Genomic DNA, 19,940 nt, shown 5'->3' on the forward strand with positions numbered 1-19,940 from the left:
TTATGGAATTCAGAAGTAACGACGGTACCACAAACACCCAGACCCAAGACAACATAGAAAACTAATGAACTTTTTCTACATCGACTCAGCCGGGAATCGAACCCGGGACCTCGGAGTGGCGTACCCATGAAAACCGGTGTACACACTACTCGACCACGGAGGTCGTCAATGTAAAACAACAACCGGTTCGAAAAGTAAGATACTGAGAAGAATCGGCAAAAAGTTCAGTAGTTAATATTTTCCACCATTTTTATTACAAGGTATATGTCAATACAGTACAATTAAATTTATTTATACATACATACTCCCTGGAAACAAAGACTAAGTCCAAACTTTGTTATCAATGTATTTTGACATGAGATTTAAATTAGTTGATAAGCAAAGATATAAATAAATGTGGGATCTTATTATAGAAACGAATACCTCTCCCCGTCTGAGAGTTACTTAATATTTGTTTTATAAATAACATATAAACTTGGAGTAACTTAAAATTTGTTATACAGTTACTAATTATAACAATTACGTATAACATTTTACCCATTGTTTCCTCAGATATAAATTAACAGTCATAACAAAACGTATAATTTCTAAAATGTAATTATATATAAATTATATAATAAGTATATAAAGATTGCACAACGTTATCAGAGTTATAAATGTATATAATATGTTAGTGAACAAGAACCCTCCTCAGGTGAAGGCCTCCTCGGAGTTACAGCTCAAGTAGTCGTGCATGAGAGGAGAGATTCTTCACGGTATGTTTTATTATTTGGAGTGATTTACCTGGAGGGTTATATGGACTACCGAATGTTAACGCGCTTTGATTCGGTACAGTGACATCTATCATTAAGATAATAAACTAAACGTATCGTTAATTAGTTTAACTTAATACAACATCGCCCAGCCCCATCTTACATTAACAGCCTGTAAATTTCCCAAAGCTGGGCTAAAGCCTCCCCTCCATTTGAGGAGAAGGTTTGGTGCTGAAATGCGGAATACACATGTGGCAGAATTTCTTTCGTTCGCGATGTTTTTCTTCACCGCCGAGCACGAGATGAATTATAAACACATATTAAGGACATGAAAATTCAGTGGTGCTTGCCTGGGTATGAACCCGAAATAATCGGTTAAGATGCACACGTTCTAACCACTGGGCCATCTCGGCTTTCATCTGATGTTCCATATATAATATATATAAATCTAATTATACCCTATTAAACTGGAACCGAATTTATTCAAAGTTTTTTTTTAAATAATTTAGTTGAAAGGCATGTACTTACTAATAAAGGTAAAGGGTTCTGACTCCTGCCCTCCAAACCTTCAGCGAGTTCCGTGAGATCCGTCTCCAATAAACTCTGCCCGGGCGGTAGGTTTTGTAATCTGGAAGAGGGATCAATGAACTCCCTTTACATCTACACACTCACACTCTGTTATCTTACAGAGAGTAAGACGGTTCTTTAATTCAGTATCATACTATCGATCAGACCAACAATATGTCATTTGAATTTTTAATAATATAATTTAAAAAAAAATTGAAAATATTTTTTTTTTTTTTTTAATAAATAATTAAATATGTATTCCTTTACGTGCATGTAGCCAACTCTATGTACTAATTTATAACGCTTCGTTGAGTTAGTAGGATTGCCTTCAGTTTTTCACGAAATTTTCCGTCACGACTTGTTCAATCACTAAACAGAAAATTGAAAGCAAAAATAATAATTTAGCAAAAACGAAACGTGTAGCCTACCTGGCTCTGAGCATTTCATCTATAGGCAGGTTATCTGGTATTTCCTTTAGGTATGGTACATTTCCCGCCAACATGAATGAAGTCACCATACCGCTGGGGCCGTTACCTGAAAAACATGATTTAAAAATTAAATATAATAAAAATATAACTTCAATAACATCTAAAACAATTAAGTCCGTAATATTTGATTTTTATGACGTCATAAAGTGTATTACTCCGGAGGGTATTTTAATTAAAGTAATAAATTTTATGAATAAACTTACGTTACGGTACGACCGGTAGACGTAAAAAATAAAAATTAGAAATAATTGAAGATACGATTGGATAAAGGTCATATGTAACATTATTTAAACATTGAATTTTACCATAAATGAAGGCGTTATGACATAGAATTGAATATTTACAAAATGTTAAATATGACCTTCATACACACATGTCTTTTTATTACAATTAAAGAATTCAAATAATTGTGGAGTAACACAAAGACGTATGTAGAGTTTCCTTATACGAAATAAAAATTAATAAAAATAAGCTTTTAATGTCCGTTTTATTCTAAGTAACAAAACATTTAAAATTCAAAATGCAGGTAAGAAACCTTTAAACGAATATAAACTTTAATAAATAATCATTTTCTCGACATTTCATCATTCATTCCTCATAATAATTTGTGTTTCTATATGTATATTCTTCTACAGATCCCACATCTGTAGAAGAAGTGATAGCCGTTGGGGCAAGAAGGTTCTAGAATGGAGACCGCGAATCGGCAAGCGTAGTGTAGGACGCCCTGCGGCACGGTGGTGCGACGATGTACGGTAGAACATGGATGAGAAGGGCCGAAGATCGGGCTCAGTGGCGCGCCTTGGAGGAGGCCTATGTCCAGATGTGGAGTAATACAGGCTGATCATCATAATGATGATGTATTGATGAATAAGATGTAAGATTAAATATACATACATATTTTTTATTATTATATATAGTAACGAGGGGGTAGAGAGCGGCGGGGGGAACGTGTCATAACGTGAGAGCAACATACCGTTTAACGTCACGACATACGATTCGATCAAAACGACGATCTTAACTACATTGTTAGTCTTGAGACTTTTAATTCCAATTATAAACTTAAACCTCATGAAAGACCATCCATTGGCGAAAACTATACGATAATTCGTTCAGTAGTTTTTAGTTTATCGCATACAGACAGATGGAGGGAGGACTTTATTTTATATTACGCATTGATAATCTTGATCTTCGGCAACGTCTTTATGTATCTATATTATATATAAGATATATATTTAAACACAACGGAGCAGAAGTGTTCCGACTATATCTGTAACAATGTTACATAACGTACATACATTGTATGTAATCAGTAATATCAATAAGATCGCGTTTCTGGTCAACTTGATCATTGCAAGGTCAAAGAGAAAAATAAGGATGCAGTTTCAGTTTGATTTATCTGCTATAATGCTATTGTTAGCGAAAAATATGCCATTTAATATTTTATAAATAAAATAATCTTTTACTTGGTGGAAGGGTTTGGTAAGCCGGTAACCATCCACTCATGAATTACTCTACCGACAAACATGACCGAGATGAAGGATCAGTGAGCCGGTGTAACGATAGGAACAAGAGACATACCATATGAGTTAGGATCGGTTTGAGTAAGGGATATGTAATATTTCTCACAGTGTCAATGTTTATAGTAGTTACCATTAACTTAGGTATTTGCCTGTTTGCCAAAATATCTAAATTAAAAAAAAAAAAACAAAAGCAACGCAAAAACCATTTATAACATACTTTACTATAACAATTACTTAAAGTCATTGACACTAACTTACATTCCTATGTAAAATGTCATTTTACAGCTAATATATAATATTATTATAAATGAGAAAGTAACTCTGTCTGTATGAATGTTACGCTATCAAGGAATTGATAAAATTTAGTATAAAGCAAGCTTGAACCCCTAGAAAGGACATATGCTAATATATATAGCTAATATATGTCTTTATTTTTTTATGTCAAATGTGGTACGAGCAGGAGGCTCACCTGGTGGAAAGTGACTTCCACCGCCCATGGACATCTGCAACAACGAGGGGCTCGAAGATGCGTTGCCGGCCTTTAAGGAAAGAGTACGCTCTTTTCTTGAAGGTTCCCAAATCGTATCGGTTCGGAAAAACCGGCGACGAAAGCTGGTTCCACAGAGTGGTTGTGCCAGGTAGAAAAAGTTTTAATTATTGCGCTGTTGTGGATTTTCGGACATCTAGGTGGTGCGGGTAAAACTTAGAATTTTGACGAGATGTCCTAAGGTGAAATTCAGCAGCCGGGAAATTCGATAGAGTAAAAAATAAAAAAAAAAAGCTAATAATTTATACTTAAAAACTACGACCGGCCCCGAACACGCGGGCGAAAACTACATGTACATATGTATAATAACAAAACCCAAAAATCGTTCCAGTGTTTATTTTAATATACATATGTCAAAGCGATTTGTGAAACAGTATGAATTAAAAATACTTCTACGTACCAAACTTCTTAGAATCTATTTATATAACAGATATACCAATATTTACTTTTATGTATATTTATATATTAAAATTTATTTATAACCTACTCCAACAGCTAGAGGAGTAAAGGCAAACAAACAACTTCGACATTGAATTAGCGCGGTATCATCGGGCGAGATCTTGAATAATAATCGATGGTATTCAATTACGAAAACAAATCGTTTTGATTATCGGCGAAATTGTATTCGTAACTATACAAGAAAATGAAATAATTCCTTATTCAAGTAGGCTCATAAAAGCACTTTTGAATCGTCATGTTATACTGTTGAATTGAATGAAAATAAAGCTGCAAGTAAAGCTACCACCGGTTCGGAATGTAGATTCTACCGAGAAGAACCGGCAAGAAACTCAGTAGTTACTCTATTCTAACAATTTAACTATAGAGTATGACAGTAAAGTAATAATAAACTTTTTTTAATGTTTATTATAATCTTGTATTGAGTAATAAGCCTTATTTATCATAGTTTTATTGACATGAGCTTTAAATTTTTTTAATAGGAAGTATGTTTGTGACTCAATCATGCCAGAGCTGTTAAACGGATCAGAATAATACTTGGCACACAGATAGGTTATATCCAGGAATAGCATATAGGGTATTTTTATCCTTAAAACCTGCAACATCCCCCTTCCTTCACACGTCGACGAAGCCTCGGACAACATCCAGTATTACATAAAAATACATATTAAGAACTGTTCGTAGAGATCATCTAGCAAAACTATTATAAAATCGCATGTTTACTTTGTCTATTTAATAATTGATGTCTGTTCCTTTCTTAGATATAAAAAGTTTTAACCCCTTGGTTATTTGACATCCCCACTTTTACCACAAAATCTACCCTTAGAATAAGTTAATTAATAGGAATACAAATAATCCCTATAAAAAATAAATACTATTAGTAAAATGGAGGCGGTAAAATAAGATATTATTGGAAAAATCCAGACAAACCTGCACTACCTACAATCTATAATTCTAACATACCAACAGATCAATTTGAACTCTAAACATATCAATATAGATTACATTTTAAACTGATAAACGATTAACTATACAAAGTATGTTAAGGTTATGATAATACTGCGTACGATAAAATATTTGTAACTTTCGAATTTCAAGCCAGCGTTTAATCTTTTTATACATAAGTTACTAAAGAGAAATTTATGTAACACAATTAAATTAAATTAAAAAAAAAAAAAAAAACAAAATCAAAATATACTTTATTGAAGTAGGCTTTTACAAGCACTTTTGAATCGTCATTTAACAAACTACTTAAAGTAAAGGTACCACCGGTTCGGAATGTATATATATATAAAAGCGAAACACAACCAACTCATTAATCACGAAATGTCTTGAAGTTTGTGTTTAATAAATTTCTCGCGGGTAAAGCCGCAGGTTCATCAAGTATATTAGTATAACTTGCTCGCTATATTGATACAAAATCTGTAATAGACTTTTCCCATCGAAGGACTATACGAACCTTAGATTTACATATTGGTATATTTACATACCTGCGATTTGCTAATAGATCTGCTGTATAGCACTACAAACAGTTCGTGATTAATAATAATCATTCATTATTTGATTTATAATTTCTTGGTAGGGCTTTGTGCAAGCCTATTAGTGTATACATATATAAACCACCCACTCATTATACAGTCTACCACCAAATAGCAATACTTAGTGTTATCGTGTTCCAGTTTGAAGGGTGAGTGACTCAGTGACGACAGGCAGACATAACATCTTAGTTTCCAAGGTTGGTGGCGCATTGGCGATGTAAGAAATGGTTAACATTTCCAACAGGGCCAATGTCTACGGGCCGTGGTGACCATCGCGTCACGTATAAAAAAAATACAATCAGTATTACCGATAAATTAACAACGATATTCTCGTCTGAACCTAGCTAATTATATATCTAGGTATGACCTAGATGCGCAGGATATTCAAACGTATTTACGTCTAGTTAAATTAATTCTCACGTAAACATATCGATAAAGAACGTGCCTCGAATTGTTATAAAGTATTATGTAATATGTACTATAATATTTATTGAGATATATCTACATAAATATATATATCTGATTGTTTTGTCTGTAGATCATAAAATTCTACATATTTAAATTATTGATCTAGTTAATATATTTTCAATAAACCGAAGCTATATCGTCGTAGTTAAAATCCGAATGTTTTATTCAACGGTCCTGAACGACGGAACAAGTAGTATTTTATTGATATAATAGGTTATGTGTTTGTGGTACCCACGTGTAAGGGATTGCACAGAGTCTACCAGACATCAGATAGTTGCAATTCAGGAGCTTTGGATTTAAATGAATGATTATACGCCTAATCTCATGCCCCAGCCAGCTCATATGAGAGATCAAATCAAATCAAAATATTCTTTATTGTACACCAATAAACATAAACATAAGTCACGTTCAAGAAAGATGCACAAGAGTCAAGAGGCGGTCATATCGCTAAAACAGCGATCTTTTCCAGGCAACCTTAAGGTGAGGAAAGAAAGAGAGGTAAAAAGAGGTAAGGGTGTACATAGCAGACATCAATATATATATATATATATCGCAGCGTCAGATAATTAAATACTTTGATTGTAATCTCTTAGTTTTGAGTTTTGAGTTTTGATTCTGGATGGCCAGTGAAGTCAATCACTCCTTTTCACGTTAGAAAAACATAAAATGTCAGTTGTCAAGAAGGATAAGACAGATGTGGTCGCGGCCAACGAAATATTGTAAAAATGAATATACGATAATCCACCCATCGATTTGTTGTATTATTTGTGAACATGTATGAGGAAGATGGTAACCCCGAACCAAACAATATTGCCAGCTTACCGTTATATATATAGATATATAAATTGATGTTGTTAATAATATATTTAAAATAAAATAATGATACTTGATATATAGGTACTCATGCATACACATACGTATGTATATAATTAGATATAATTTATATATAAAATTAAATTAAATTCTCATTCTCTTGAAATAAAACATTTTTCATATTTTAAATAAAGATTATAAAAAGCACCAATCATCAGTTGTAACAACGTCGAAATGATTCAACATAATTTCGTCCCAAGCTAATTGAGCGTAAAAAAAAACTCACCGATAACGACCACATCTTTGTACACCACGTCATCTGAGAGCGTGTGCTGGCAAGACTTCATACCGTCCCTCATCTTCACAGATTATATCATAGATGGCGCTACTGATTATGAATTTAAAACTGACAGTAGCTGCCGTTGAGTATTTAAATATTTGAATTTAGAATTCTAAATTTAAATGCGTTAAGTTAAATTATATCACATGCAGTTTACAGTCTTACGGACTTGTCTGAGTCTTATTGAATATATTTTTTAGTTCGTTAGTTATCTTGATCTTCGTGTAGTTCGAGGTTGTTGGTATATCTGAAACAAACATACAATTATATTAGACATATATAAAATAATAACCCAGTCTGATTTCGTAGCGGTAAAATTCGTTCATGTAGGTATCCTAACGATTTTCTTTTTCATCGTCGAACACAAAATTATAAGAGCTGTATTATTTCTGGATTCAAACCTGCCATTGATTATGATCAACCACTGTGCAATAAGGGCATTTCAAGATATATTTGTTCAATATAAATGATTGGTACAATGTCCATTAGTATTATTGAAAAATATATATATTAACAAACAATGACGTAATAATTATTTTTTTATGACGTCTAATGTACGTAATATGACATACATTTTATTTATGACATAATAAACGTCAACGTCAAAATCCTTTTGTTTTATCTGTTAAAGTTAAAATACGTCATAATAAGCAATAACTGTCATTAAGAATGAATTACACGACGCGAAAACGGTCGTTTTGTACAAATGTCATAAAATTGCAAGTCTTAGTCTAATCTCGCTACATTGTAATCATATTAAACGACTTCAAAGATGAACGAGGTTTGTTAACACAGAGTTCCGTTATTTATAAACCGATTTGGAACATTATTATTTTTCGTATGGTACGTCCCGAGTCCCGATCGTCCCGTTATATTCCATTTAAATAATAAATAAAAGATTTGAAGTCGGTTGTTGCAACAAATTTTATACAATTATTTATTATAAAGATCAAGTTTCAGTTACATAAAGATTGTTTTATGCGTTTTTTTATATGTTTTATGGTATTTACCATAAAATTATGTATTCAACCAAAAACCGTTTTAATATACGGCGTTTATTTTTTTCTTATCTTGGATCGTCATTCAATCCTGAGTGCATATATACATTATACATATGTAAATAAATAAATATTGTAGACCATTTATTTCATTAGGTAAAGTAACTAATGTTATCCTAGCCGGTTCTTCTATAGATATATTCTAAGTCAGTAATAATGTATGTCTGTCACGGCTAAAACTGAATCGTATTTGATGAAATTAGGTTTGAAGCAATGTCGAACCCCAAGTAAGGACAAAGGCTACTTTTCATACTTAACACTTGATGCCCGAAGTAAAAACTCTTAGAGGAAGCGAATGTGTTAACTTCACTTAAATTAGTACAACTGACAATTGCCTCGAACGATTCGATTACAATACTGTCAAATTATTTTCAGAATTTGACGACCTCCGTGGTCGAGTAGAGTGTACACTGTTTTCATGGGTACGCCACTCCGAGGTCCCGGGTTCGATTCCCGGCCGAGTCGATGTAGAAAAAGTTCATTAGTTTTCTATGTTGTATTGGGTCTGGGTGTATGTGGTAACGTCGTTCTGATTTTCCATAACACAAGTGCTTCGGCTACTTACATTGGGATCAGAGTGATGTATGTGATATTGTCCAATATTTATTTATTTATTTAGAATTGGGGCCGTGGACGGAACTGTTGAATAACGATTGTAAAATAACTGTAAACGTAATATCTTTAACATTGGCATCCGTGTAGGGGTCAGGCAACCACATCACAACCGCACGCGTATTGATAACAATCGCTGATAAGTTAGGCTGGCACTGTATATCATGCTATACCAGTAATATACGATGATATTATTTATATATGTTTTTATTAGTTCACCTAATGGTAAACTCTATTCTAACCATATTGACGCGATATCATTGGTTGAGAGCTTGATCTACCATACTCACTCTGTATTTGCAAAAACAGGCGTTTAGAACGTCGACGTATTTTGATAGTAAAATTAAAGAGGAAATAAGTAGTGAAGTTTAAAAGAATTGTGTTATAAATAAATATATATTAATCATAAACTCTTAGTAGTGCACAACATAGCTGATTTATTAGTAAATCGTATGAAATACGTAAGTCTAAGGTTTGTTTATCTTTTTTCCTACTTCCATTGAAATAGGCTAAAGGGCTTTGTGCCAGACCTTAACCGACATATATTATACCGTCAAATAGCGATACTCAGTATAGATTTGTTTGTGTTTGAAGGTTGAATAAGCCAGTGTAACTACATGCACAAGGGACTTAACATCTCAGTTCCCAAGGTTGGTGACACGTCAGTGTTACAAGGAACACATCAAAGTCGAAAATCACTTTTTCAAAGCGTAGAAAGCACAACGGGATTTCATATAGAACCTTTATTGTTTATATGTGATCTTGTCATCCAACTGACGAATTATATCATTCCGAGGATTATGGTTAACAAATGACACATATGTATCCACTAGCCCAAACTGCAGCAGCGGGGCGAAATAATCTCGAAAACTCGTTAAAAGAACAATTACAAATGCATATAATTCAATACAATGCACATTTTAAAGTGCTGTGACGTCACGGCAGTAATTTGATTGCAATCGTTACATTGAAGTAAATAATTTTAATTAAAAAAAAATTGAGTATGAGATGTGAATATACCATGGAATTCGAAGTTTCAGGGTGTATGCCAACAAATACATTCGACAACTGACTTCGGGAAAGCCTACATGCCTACGAAGCGAATATTTTGGGTGTGCCTATTAGAAATGAGAAAGTATCATTTCCCATACTCACAGCCAAGGTGTGGAATGTCTTCCAGCGTCTATTTTCCGAGACATTTGCAACGCTAGAGTGAAGTCATCTCGACAAGCGCGTTCCATTTTAAATGACACCAGTACCTACCATAAGGTATAATAGTGGTCAACACCACAACTATACCGTCATATATTGTCAATTAAAACAAAATGTTATTTGTTTCTTAACGTCCTGCAATCCTAGGTATACTAATATTATAAATGCGAAAGTAAATCTGTCTGTCTGTCTTTCACGGCCGAACCACTGAACTGAATTTGATGATGTTTGGTGTGAAGCAAGTTTGAATTCCAAGGGGTGATTTTTATGCCTAAAACTAGTTAATCAATATATTTATCTCATTAGAAAAAACCATTAATGAGTAAGCCATTTTTGTATAACATAAGATTATATTATTATTAAAGACGTGTAGTGTGTATCATTACGCTTTTTATTCATCATGTAACGAAGGTAACAATTTCGAAATTAACCACAGAACGAGATCGTGAAATATTTATCGAATAGGTACGCGCATAACATCCCATCATAACCGTACATCGGTTGCCAACATTTCACGAGTGATAAACGAAATGAGTTCAAACAGAATAGTAATATTGATTCCGATAATAATTAAATATGAATCTAAAGATAGATCTAGTTTGTGGTAGGGCTTCGTGAAGACTCGTCTGGGTATGTCCAGCTTACTCATCAGATAGTCTGCCGCCAAACAAAAATGGATACTTAGTATTGTTGTGTTCCGATTTGAATGTTGAATGAAGAATGAGCCAGTGTCAATACACAGGGGACATAAGATCTTGGTTCCAAAGGTTGGTGGTACATTGGCGATGTAAGGAATGGTTAATATTTCTAACAGCGCCAATGTCTGGGTGACCATGAGGTGGCCAAGTTACCCGTCCGAGTGTCCGAATCTGAATTTTATAAATAATAAGATTTCACGCACAAATTTACCACGGAACAAATTTACTGTTGATCGTAAATTGTCATTATAACAAATAAACACAATATTCACATATTATATTAAGTTTGGAAACGCATGAAATAATAGTCGAAATTATTATGCTTATCTGATAACTAGATATAGTCGGAAAATTTACGTTTTTTTTATTCAAATTACAACACACAACGATTCGATGATAATGTTTAATACAATGACGTTCAATATCAAAGGTCGAGCAATATCTGAGTACGCGTGTTTGATATCAGCCAATAAGTTAATGTCATAGTTGATCGTTTCGGAGCGATAGATTCGGTTGGGCTTTGTGCCTGATCTGTCTGGGTAGGTACCATCCACTCCGCCAAACAGCAATACTTATGGTCAGTTTTGTAACTACAATTAATTCCGCAGATTTTTAAAACTTTGTCGATTGATATATTCAAATTATTTGTTAGAAATACATTAATAATTATATATATTCAACACAAGATTATGTATTTGACCAAAATTTTCAGACAGCATATATTATATATATAAATGTATTTAACTACCACAATGTATCTCGAATGATGAAATAGACTAAATCCTGAGTTTCTTGCCGGTTCCTCTCGGTAGAAACTACATTCCGAAACGGAGGTAGCTTTACTTTTAATGTAGTTCTGTAAAAGGACTACTTAAAAATAAAAGCCTACTTGAATAAAGTATATTTTGATTTGACAGGCACAAGGGACATAACATCTTAATTCCCAAGGTAGGTGGCGCATTGGTGATTTTTTTTATATTATAGCTGGCAAAGACAGATGTTCAGCTGATGGAAAGTGACTACCACTGCCCATGAACATCTGCAACACCGGGGTGCTTGCAGGTGCACTGCCGGCCTAGTGATACGAGGAATCATTAATATTTCTTACAGTACCATGTCCATGACATACTGATATCGACTACCAAAAAAAAAATAAGCCAGTTCTACACATATGTACCTATGACGATGTGTCATTAATTAAATTTTTTATTCATTGCGACCCTTATAATCGCAACCTATAAATCGACCTCACTTAACAGATAATGATTTTTTTTAAATCGAACTATTCGTTTCTGATACTTCGAGCTCACACGCATCCTCTTCCTAGCTTTACGAGATAAATATAAACACGACTGACACACAAACGTATCTTTAAATTGTTATCGTGTATTTTTTTCTTGTTACAAATATTTCAAGTATTCGTGACTTAAATTTTTATGGAAAATAACGCACGATTGTCATAGTGCCAAAACATTTTGTTATGGATCACTGACTTCTCTTGACTGTTTTAAATTCACTTCCGCAGTCAGGGACTGGTCTAATTGTATTTTGAAAGTTTGCATAAAGTAACGGCCTGCAGATGTACCACTGCCGGACTGAGGTCTTCTCTCCCTTTGAGATCTGAGGATATTCTATCACGCTGCTCCAATATGTGGTGGTGGATGCACATGTGGCAAAATGTTATTCAAAATTAGATACATGCAGGTTTCCTCACGATGTTTTTCTTCACCGCTGATTACAGATGAATTTTCATTCAAAATAAGCTCATGAAACTAAGCACTTGGTGACTATGTACAAAGCTCGTCTGGGTGGACATAACCGACTCATCAGATCCTTCGCCAAACAGCAATACTAAGTAGTATTGTGTTACGGTTTGAAGGGTGATTAGACCAACGTAACTGCAGTCACACAAACGACCCTTAAAATATATATAAAACTATTGTGTTTATCATTAAATGTATAATTATATGATTGATATAAATAACAATAGCGCTGGTAATTTTTAGAATTCAGTTCTGACAAAAATTCGTTCATATTTTCAATCTTCCGTTCATTTCCATTTAACTCCATTGTTGTGCTTTTATAAAATACAAATAAGTAATAATCGTTGTTTGCAACATTTATCATAAAAGATAACATTTAAACGAAACTAGAATCAAAATGCCATATCGCTGTTAATTTTAAACATTTCACGAATACGTATCTCACGTAGTGTCTAAGTTCTACCAAAGGCACTGCTAAATAAAAACATAGCATCGCATCATTTGAAACCACAGACTTAAAACGCTGACATATGACATACTATCAAATAAATCGTTCGATATAAATGTTAATTTATGAACACCACAATGTTTTCATTCGGGCTAATTGCTGGAACATTCTTTGCGTGGAGTACATACAATAGACTTATGTATATTAATAATACTAGTCGATACGTCCGTGAACACGTGCAGTTTTTATATGCTTTATTTGTGTTTATGTTCCATCTCTTGCTCGACTGTGTACTGGGATCGTGAGGATAGGTACCTACCTGAATGCCTTGGATGGACTTTTGTCACATCCGAATCCACATTCTCATTCCCCTCGCTAGGATGTCTTTGATCTGCAGTCACATATACAGCCTACGTTACTCTTAAATAATTTAAAAAAGTTCATAGCCGCGCAATGGTTGAATAGAATTAGTAGGTTCTCTTAGAGTCACTGGGAGGGTTATGTGCTTAATCAGGCGTAGTATTTTACTTTTCTTCTAGACAAAATGTTGGTCCAAGGACAGAGGGTATTTAATGGTTTCGGAGGATAAGGTAACATTTATACAGGACAGACAAATTTTGCAAACATAAACTGAACATAATCATACGAAAAAAATCCAAAAGAAGAAAATAATATCTTAACTATAAGGAGCCAGAGAGAGGGCCAGTCAGAATGACACAATTTTAGGAATTAGGCTTTTAGGCTTATATCTAGCAGATAACTTTTAGGTTGATTTTCAACCTGTCTGGTAATCTAATCAGACTTCATCAGATAAAATTGGTGACGCCGCAATTTTCGAAGCCCCAGTCGAAATTTTGTAAACAAATTTATTTATACATAAAATAAATTTCTGCTACCCCTTGCCGCGCCCCTTTTAATAAAACACTATATCGTGTAAGCTGTTCGAGGAAGTATTTGCAGTGACGAAATTGATGTGTCAAGTGGTGTTAATAGATAAGATAGGAGATAACAATGTATGGGTTTATACTATTCAACATCTCGTATCATATCTAGATAAAGGTAAAACATTAATTCTCGTGTATGTTTGTTCGAAAATTAGCACACAGTGCATAAACTTCGATGGAGATGATTTTATTCAAAAAAAAAAAAATAATGCCATTCGATTTTTGAAAATTCAATTTTCCAAAAATAGAATTGACGAAAAAACATGCCTGAACGAAACGATAGTGTTGCCGATGTTAAAATCCTGGGATAAATATTAAAATTCATAGAACGAAAAATTGGATTTATATTTTGACAAAACGTTTCAAATGTTCAATTTCACTCTAATCATAACGTAAATGTTTAAATTGTCTGACATGTTGTTCAATTTTCAGTACATTAATTACATAATTTAATTTTGTAAATTGCAGCCTTCTTACTAGTCTTGAATTTACATTTAAACATTTAGTAAAAATAATTATGATTTTTTTATATGTTGAAAGTCTTTATTACCTGGACAAAAAATACATATTGTCTTATTGCCGACATATTAAATGTAGTATTATACAAAGATGAAGAATTTGCATGTTTGTTTCAACTTGCTTATCTCAGAACCTACAAGTCCGAATTGAAAAGGAATAATTTATTTTCGAGACATTTTCGTCTAATTTATTTAGAAAGATCTAAAGGTCCATATAATATATACCATTTTTAACGCAGGTGAATCCCAGTGGAACATTTATTAAACGCGCATAAGTATATTTGGGGAGTCCCATGCTACTCGGGATGTCGGTCTTTGCGGCGGCTTAAGCCTTCGAGGGACTGAATATGACCCTTATTTCAGATAAGTCATATTGTATGGACTTCAAAGTCATGAAAAGAAGGTGATAAATAATAAAAGTAAACGAAAACTCCGAAATTTTCGAGCGTGTCATGGTGAGCCATCGATGCAGAGATATTATTTTATATCGCACTAAAGATTGGACGGATAAAAGGAAATATACCTTCTCTGACGCAGTGTTTGTATAAACATTTTATGTTGTATGAACTACAATAATTGGTAGAGTATAGAGTTGGTGCTTGGTCCAAAATATATTTTGGTAAGAAATTAATTTATACTATATAACATATATAATAGATTTTGTCTTGCTTCAAGTTTGAAGTAACATTTTTTATAATAACGTAATTATTCCTCTCTTACATATTGTCCAACATTCAACTCACAAGAATTATTATATTGTATTAGGCAGGAGTGACGTTAACTGTTTTATTGCACATTATCATAGAAGCGGAACTTTTTTAAATATATAGCTCTCTTTCTCTCTGGATCATGTCTTACTTCTCGCTCATTATTATTTTTTAAGTATGTACTAGGAATGCCCCTAAATTAATTAAGGAGTAACTAATGTTCGTATCTACCTTTACCTTTAAGCTTATCACTTGGGGACGACAATAGCCCAAGAGGTCAGGATCAACTTGCGACTTTTTACATCGCTAGGCGGCCCATAAATCATTGCGCTATTGACTCTTCAAATTTAAATATTGATTGACGAATCGTCATCTAAGCAGTTCATTCCTTGGTGCCAGCTGGTCTGGATACCACCCATTAATCGAATATTCTAGAGCCGAACATAAATTAATAATGCAGGTGGCGCATTGACGATGTAAAGTTAATAGTACTCACTGCGTCTATGGGCGGTGATCAACTTTCCATTAGGTGGCACATTTGCCCCTCCACCTCCCTTTGTTATAAAAAAGCATTAATCACGAAACGAGACCTGGGATCCATCAAGGACAGTCTAAAACGTTTTAGGGAAATAGATTAGTTGGCAACTGCATAATATACTTTGTTAAAGAGAATGTCAGCTAGAACAGTGATTACAAATGCCTGTCGCATAAGCAAAATTATAGTTCACGTGTAAGTCTGGCACGTTGCCGGTACACGTGGGTGGGTAGGGGGAAGGGGTTAACTTAACACCCCCTTCCATGAAATGTTAAAGGTTAAATAATGAATAGATATTTCATTTGTATTGTACCTTTGTAGTCATTATTTTTTCTACTTTGTAGCCTCATATTTGTTTTTGTTTATGAGTTATACATTCAAAAGTATTACCTTTTTTTTAATGTCTAACATCTTTCTCCTCGCTTTCCTGCAACTCGTGAAAAGGGACGGAAGTTTGTAACAGGTAGCCGCGGAAGCGCGTAACATTTGATTTGACCAATGAGCGCGTGCGGTTCTTGAGTTGTTCGCCAGATGGTATCAACCCAAATTCATCCAACTCTTTGCAAATAAGCTGTGCGGGTTATATACGATAAACATCAAAGGTATCGCGCGGTTCTTATTGCTCTTGATAGTATGGATTAAGACCTGATAGTATAGTAATGTACTTAAATTTCCTTTAACACTTGAAAAATCTGCTGTGGCGCAATACGATGTGGCGTGTTTGATTTGAATCATACGGTAATAGACACACGTGTATCAGAATAAATTATATCAATATTAATTATACACGAACCAAGTAAAACAAAAAACATTCATATGGCTTAATTAAATCTTTGTTTTTTTTCCGTTGGACGCCGTCACAAATCTATTTGAACCAGATTTGTGACGCAACTTACGGTTTGGTTAAAACATGTTATTATTCTTTATAACCGAAATAACCCGAAGGGCGCACGTGTAAATATAGGCAGTTTGGACTATATTTTTTGTAGAGGAAAATCCGCATTTTGTTCAGACTAGTAACAAATAAATGAAAAATCGAAAAATATGACACGATTTTGTAGGTAAAGTGGACAATATCCTGAGAAGCATTGACTTCCAGTCAACCCCAAGTTTAACAGAGAATATATAAAAACTCAAGTAACGATTAAGAAGAACGAGCCTTTAACGAAATTACTCAAACAGATCCTCCTCTACTCATAAAATAATTTAGGTCAGAAATAACAAACTATAGTATTGCAAACTAACATACGATTTTTTTTCCCAAAAATACTTTCATACGTCCTCCTCACCCCGGCATCGGAGGGTGGGTTTTGTACTCCTGGCCGACTGCCAGACTACTTACAAAAAACCAGCTGTACCCTATTCCACCATTGTGTGACGTCATTGGATTGCTTCCACCGTATAACAACGACGACCGACATCGACCAACTCAAATAGAAATATGAATATGACCTATAATAAATATCACATATCCATCAATCACACTTTCAAAATTCGATGCTCTCCACTCCAGTTGGCTCCTATTCATAATTTTCCAACTAATCAGGTTATATTTGTAAATACATTAATTACCAAAAACTAGTTTAATTTCTAATTGCACGTCATAAGTTTATCATCTTACTTATAAACGTTACAAGTAATTAACTGTTATCAAGTTAATGGTTTAAATTTAAAGCAGCTGAATTTTTTAACAGCTACTTATACATATAATATTACATGACAACTCCTTGCTTCTTTGGAACGCGCTTATTCTTCTGCTATAAGTTTAATGGATATTGGTTTAATATTTTTCTCAGTAAATTACAGAAAATCTTCTCGTTTGTCTCTTTCTGTCAACACATATTTGACATACGAAAGAAGAAAACAGCGTTAGCTAAGCTAAATAATCAGCAATTAATTCTTAAACATTTTTTATAGATAAAGTTGCTATTATTATGGATTAAATAAAAAGAATTGTCTGTTTGTATTATTTAATATAAGCTTTAACCTTCGAACGTAGTTATTAAGAAATATAGAATTTCAAAGACCATTTGAATAAAACACGATTAACAATTCCAAGTATTGAATGGAGGACGTACGTTTTCTCATTAAATGGAATCTATTAAAAGCAAATAGGAAACGGAATGACGTACGACATTTATGTCTGGGACGAAGTTTTTGCACCTTAAGCCGGAATAGTTCTTTTTTTATAATAAAAAAAAGTTACTTTTTATTGTTATGACTTGTTTCCTATTTCAAAACTAGTATACCTCTATGTGCTTTAACTGGACATATGCTTTTGATTAATTTTGGACTATTTCAGAGGTTGTTGGATATACATAACACTATATAGTAATGTTAAACCACGCTGAGCTTCTTTCGACGGTTCTTCTCTGGTCAGGGTATTTTCTTTTCTGAACCGGTGGTAGAATTTAATTTGACAATCAATAAATACGTGTAATGGTTCTTTATTGAATAAAGGAATTTGAGTTTGAGTTGAAAGGGTTTTCGTCCTACATTGTTTTACTACGAATTAATAAAGGACTATATGTAGTAGTTCTTCATAGAATTGAACTTCAAATCCTCGGTCCGATAAAGCAATCAACGCCGTAATTTAATAAGTTAAATTTTTAAAATTTTTATGTGTCTACATATATTTAATTATTTAATTCAGGTTTTAATAGCGATAATTTATGTTTTACTGGGTTGGCTCTTTAAATCAGTTTAGGACAGCAGGTTAATTTTATCGAAACACGGTGGTTAAAACTCATAATTAATTATTAAATATTGACATCTGGTGAGTGTCAGAGAAGAAAAATGTGTATTTTGCATTTAAATGAAACGTGAACAAAATTAAAATGGCAGAGGCACTAAAAGTGCATCGGTTATGTAGTATAAAACGGGAAGGACCTGTAAATTCTTCGTATGAATATCTGAGCTGCGCTTCGTAAATAGGCAGGTCAGTACACCTGTGTGTATAAGTCCATTTGTAATTACTAAAGTATTTTCCTTGATAAACGATAATACCTGTTTATTGTTTTAGGAATTACAAAAACATCAAAATTGGTAAGCGTCAAAATTAATATGCGAAACTAACACTGCAATCGATGTAAGAAATTGTAGTAGACTTTTGTTGGTCTAGTCTAGTAACTTATGTTGCTTCAAATCACGAGGTCTTGAATCCAAATTTCAGGTTGGGTTGACAAAGTTATATTTTCAATAACAGCCTAGGACTGGGGATTTGGCAGTTTTAACCACGTCGCATTGCAGTTCCATCGAATTAAAGAGCTAGGTAATAGGTAATGCACTCAACTTTGCGCAAATACTGGTGTACAAGTTGGATAATCTCCCCTGAGACAGGCTGTCGCCAAAAATCGTTCAGAAGGAGATCCCTGTCATCACGCTGAAGAGCCTGATCCTGTATTCAAATGAGGAGTCTGAAGTAGGCACAACGAATAACTTATCTATCAATCATAAGCCATCGATATTAAGACACCTAACACGTTGTGTATCAATGACATCAATCGATGGCAGTTTCGCGATAGTCCTCGGTTACTCGGATATCAGGGCTTGCCTTGGATGATGGGCATTAATCAGAATATGGATTCCGCTAAGTTCCGCAATTCCAGAAAGAGACACGTGCTGCAAAGTGTTGACTTATATTGTAGCAATAAAACGAAATGAAGCAATACTTTATTCATCGTTATTAATATATTCAGACTGTAAAAGATATGTAAACTTAGATTATAAATAGAGTTTCGGACTACAAAAGAACTAAAACAAACGGGCCTATTTTATTATGTCGATGTGCGTGACAACTTGACACTCCCAAACACCATACTACTTTAATAGTGCCTCTACGTGAGGGCCAACTTTTGGCTACACATTTTATGAACAGTTAATCAGTGATGGTTGAATAAATATTAATCATCTAAATGCTCATAGTTCCTTTAGATAATGCGGAATCATATAAGATG

General features: G+C 33.7%; 1 protein-coding gene across 2 annotated transcripts in view; it reads right to left on the minus strand.

Annotated features, from left to right (window-relative positions):
• The window catches only part of LOC125073496 (oxidative stress-induced growth inhibitor 1-like), a 51,702-nt gene that overhangs the window by 11,509 nt on the left and 20,253 nt on the right, over positions 1–19,940 (minus strand). For both annotated transcript variants that reach the window (XM_047684349.1, XM_047684350.1), the window contains exons 2-4: positions 7,436–7,736; positions 1,748–1,853; positions 1,281–1,380 (exon numbers count right to left, since the gene is read on the minus strand). In XM_047684349.1, coding sequence (XP_047540305.1) covers positions 1,281–1,380; positions 1,748–1,853; positions 7,436–7,508 — 279 coding nt within the window. In that variant the 5' untranslated portion in view covers positions 7,509–7,736. The remainder of the gene's footprint in view (positions 1–1,280; positions 1,381–1,747; positions 1,854–7,435; positions 7,737–19,940) is intronic.

Source organism: Vanessa atalanta, chromosome 24, assembly GCF_905147765.1.
Source record: "Vanessa atalanta chromosome 24, ilVanAtal1.2, whole genome shotgun sequence".
In the NCBI taxonomy this organism is placed as follows: domain Eukaryota; kingdom Metazoa; phylum Arthropoda; class Insecta; order Lepidoptera; family Nymphalidae; genus Vanessa; species Vanessa atalanta.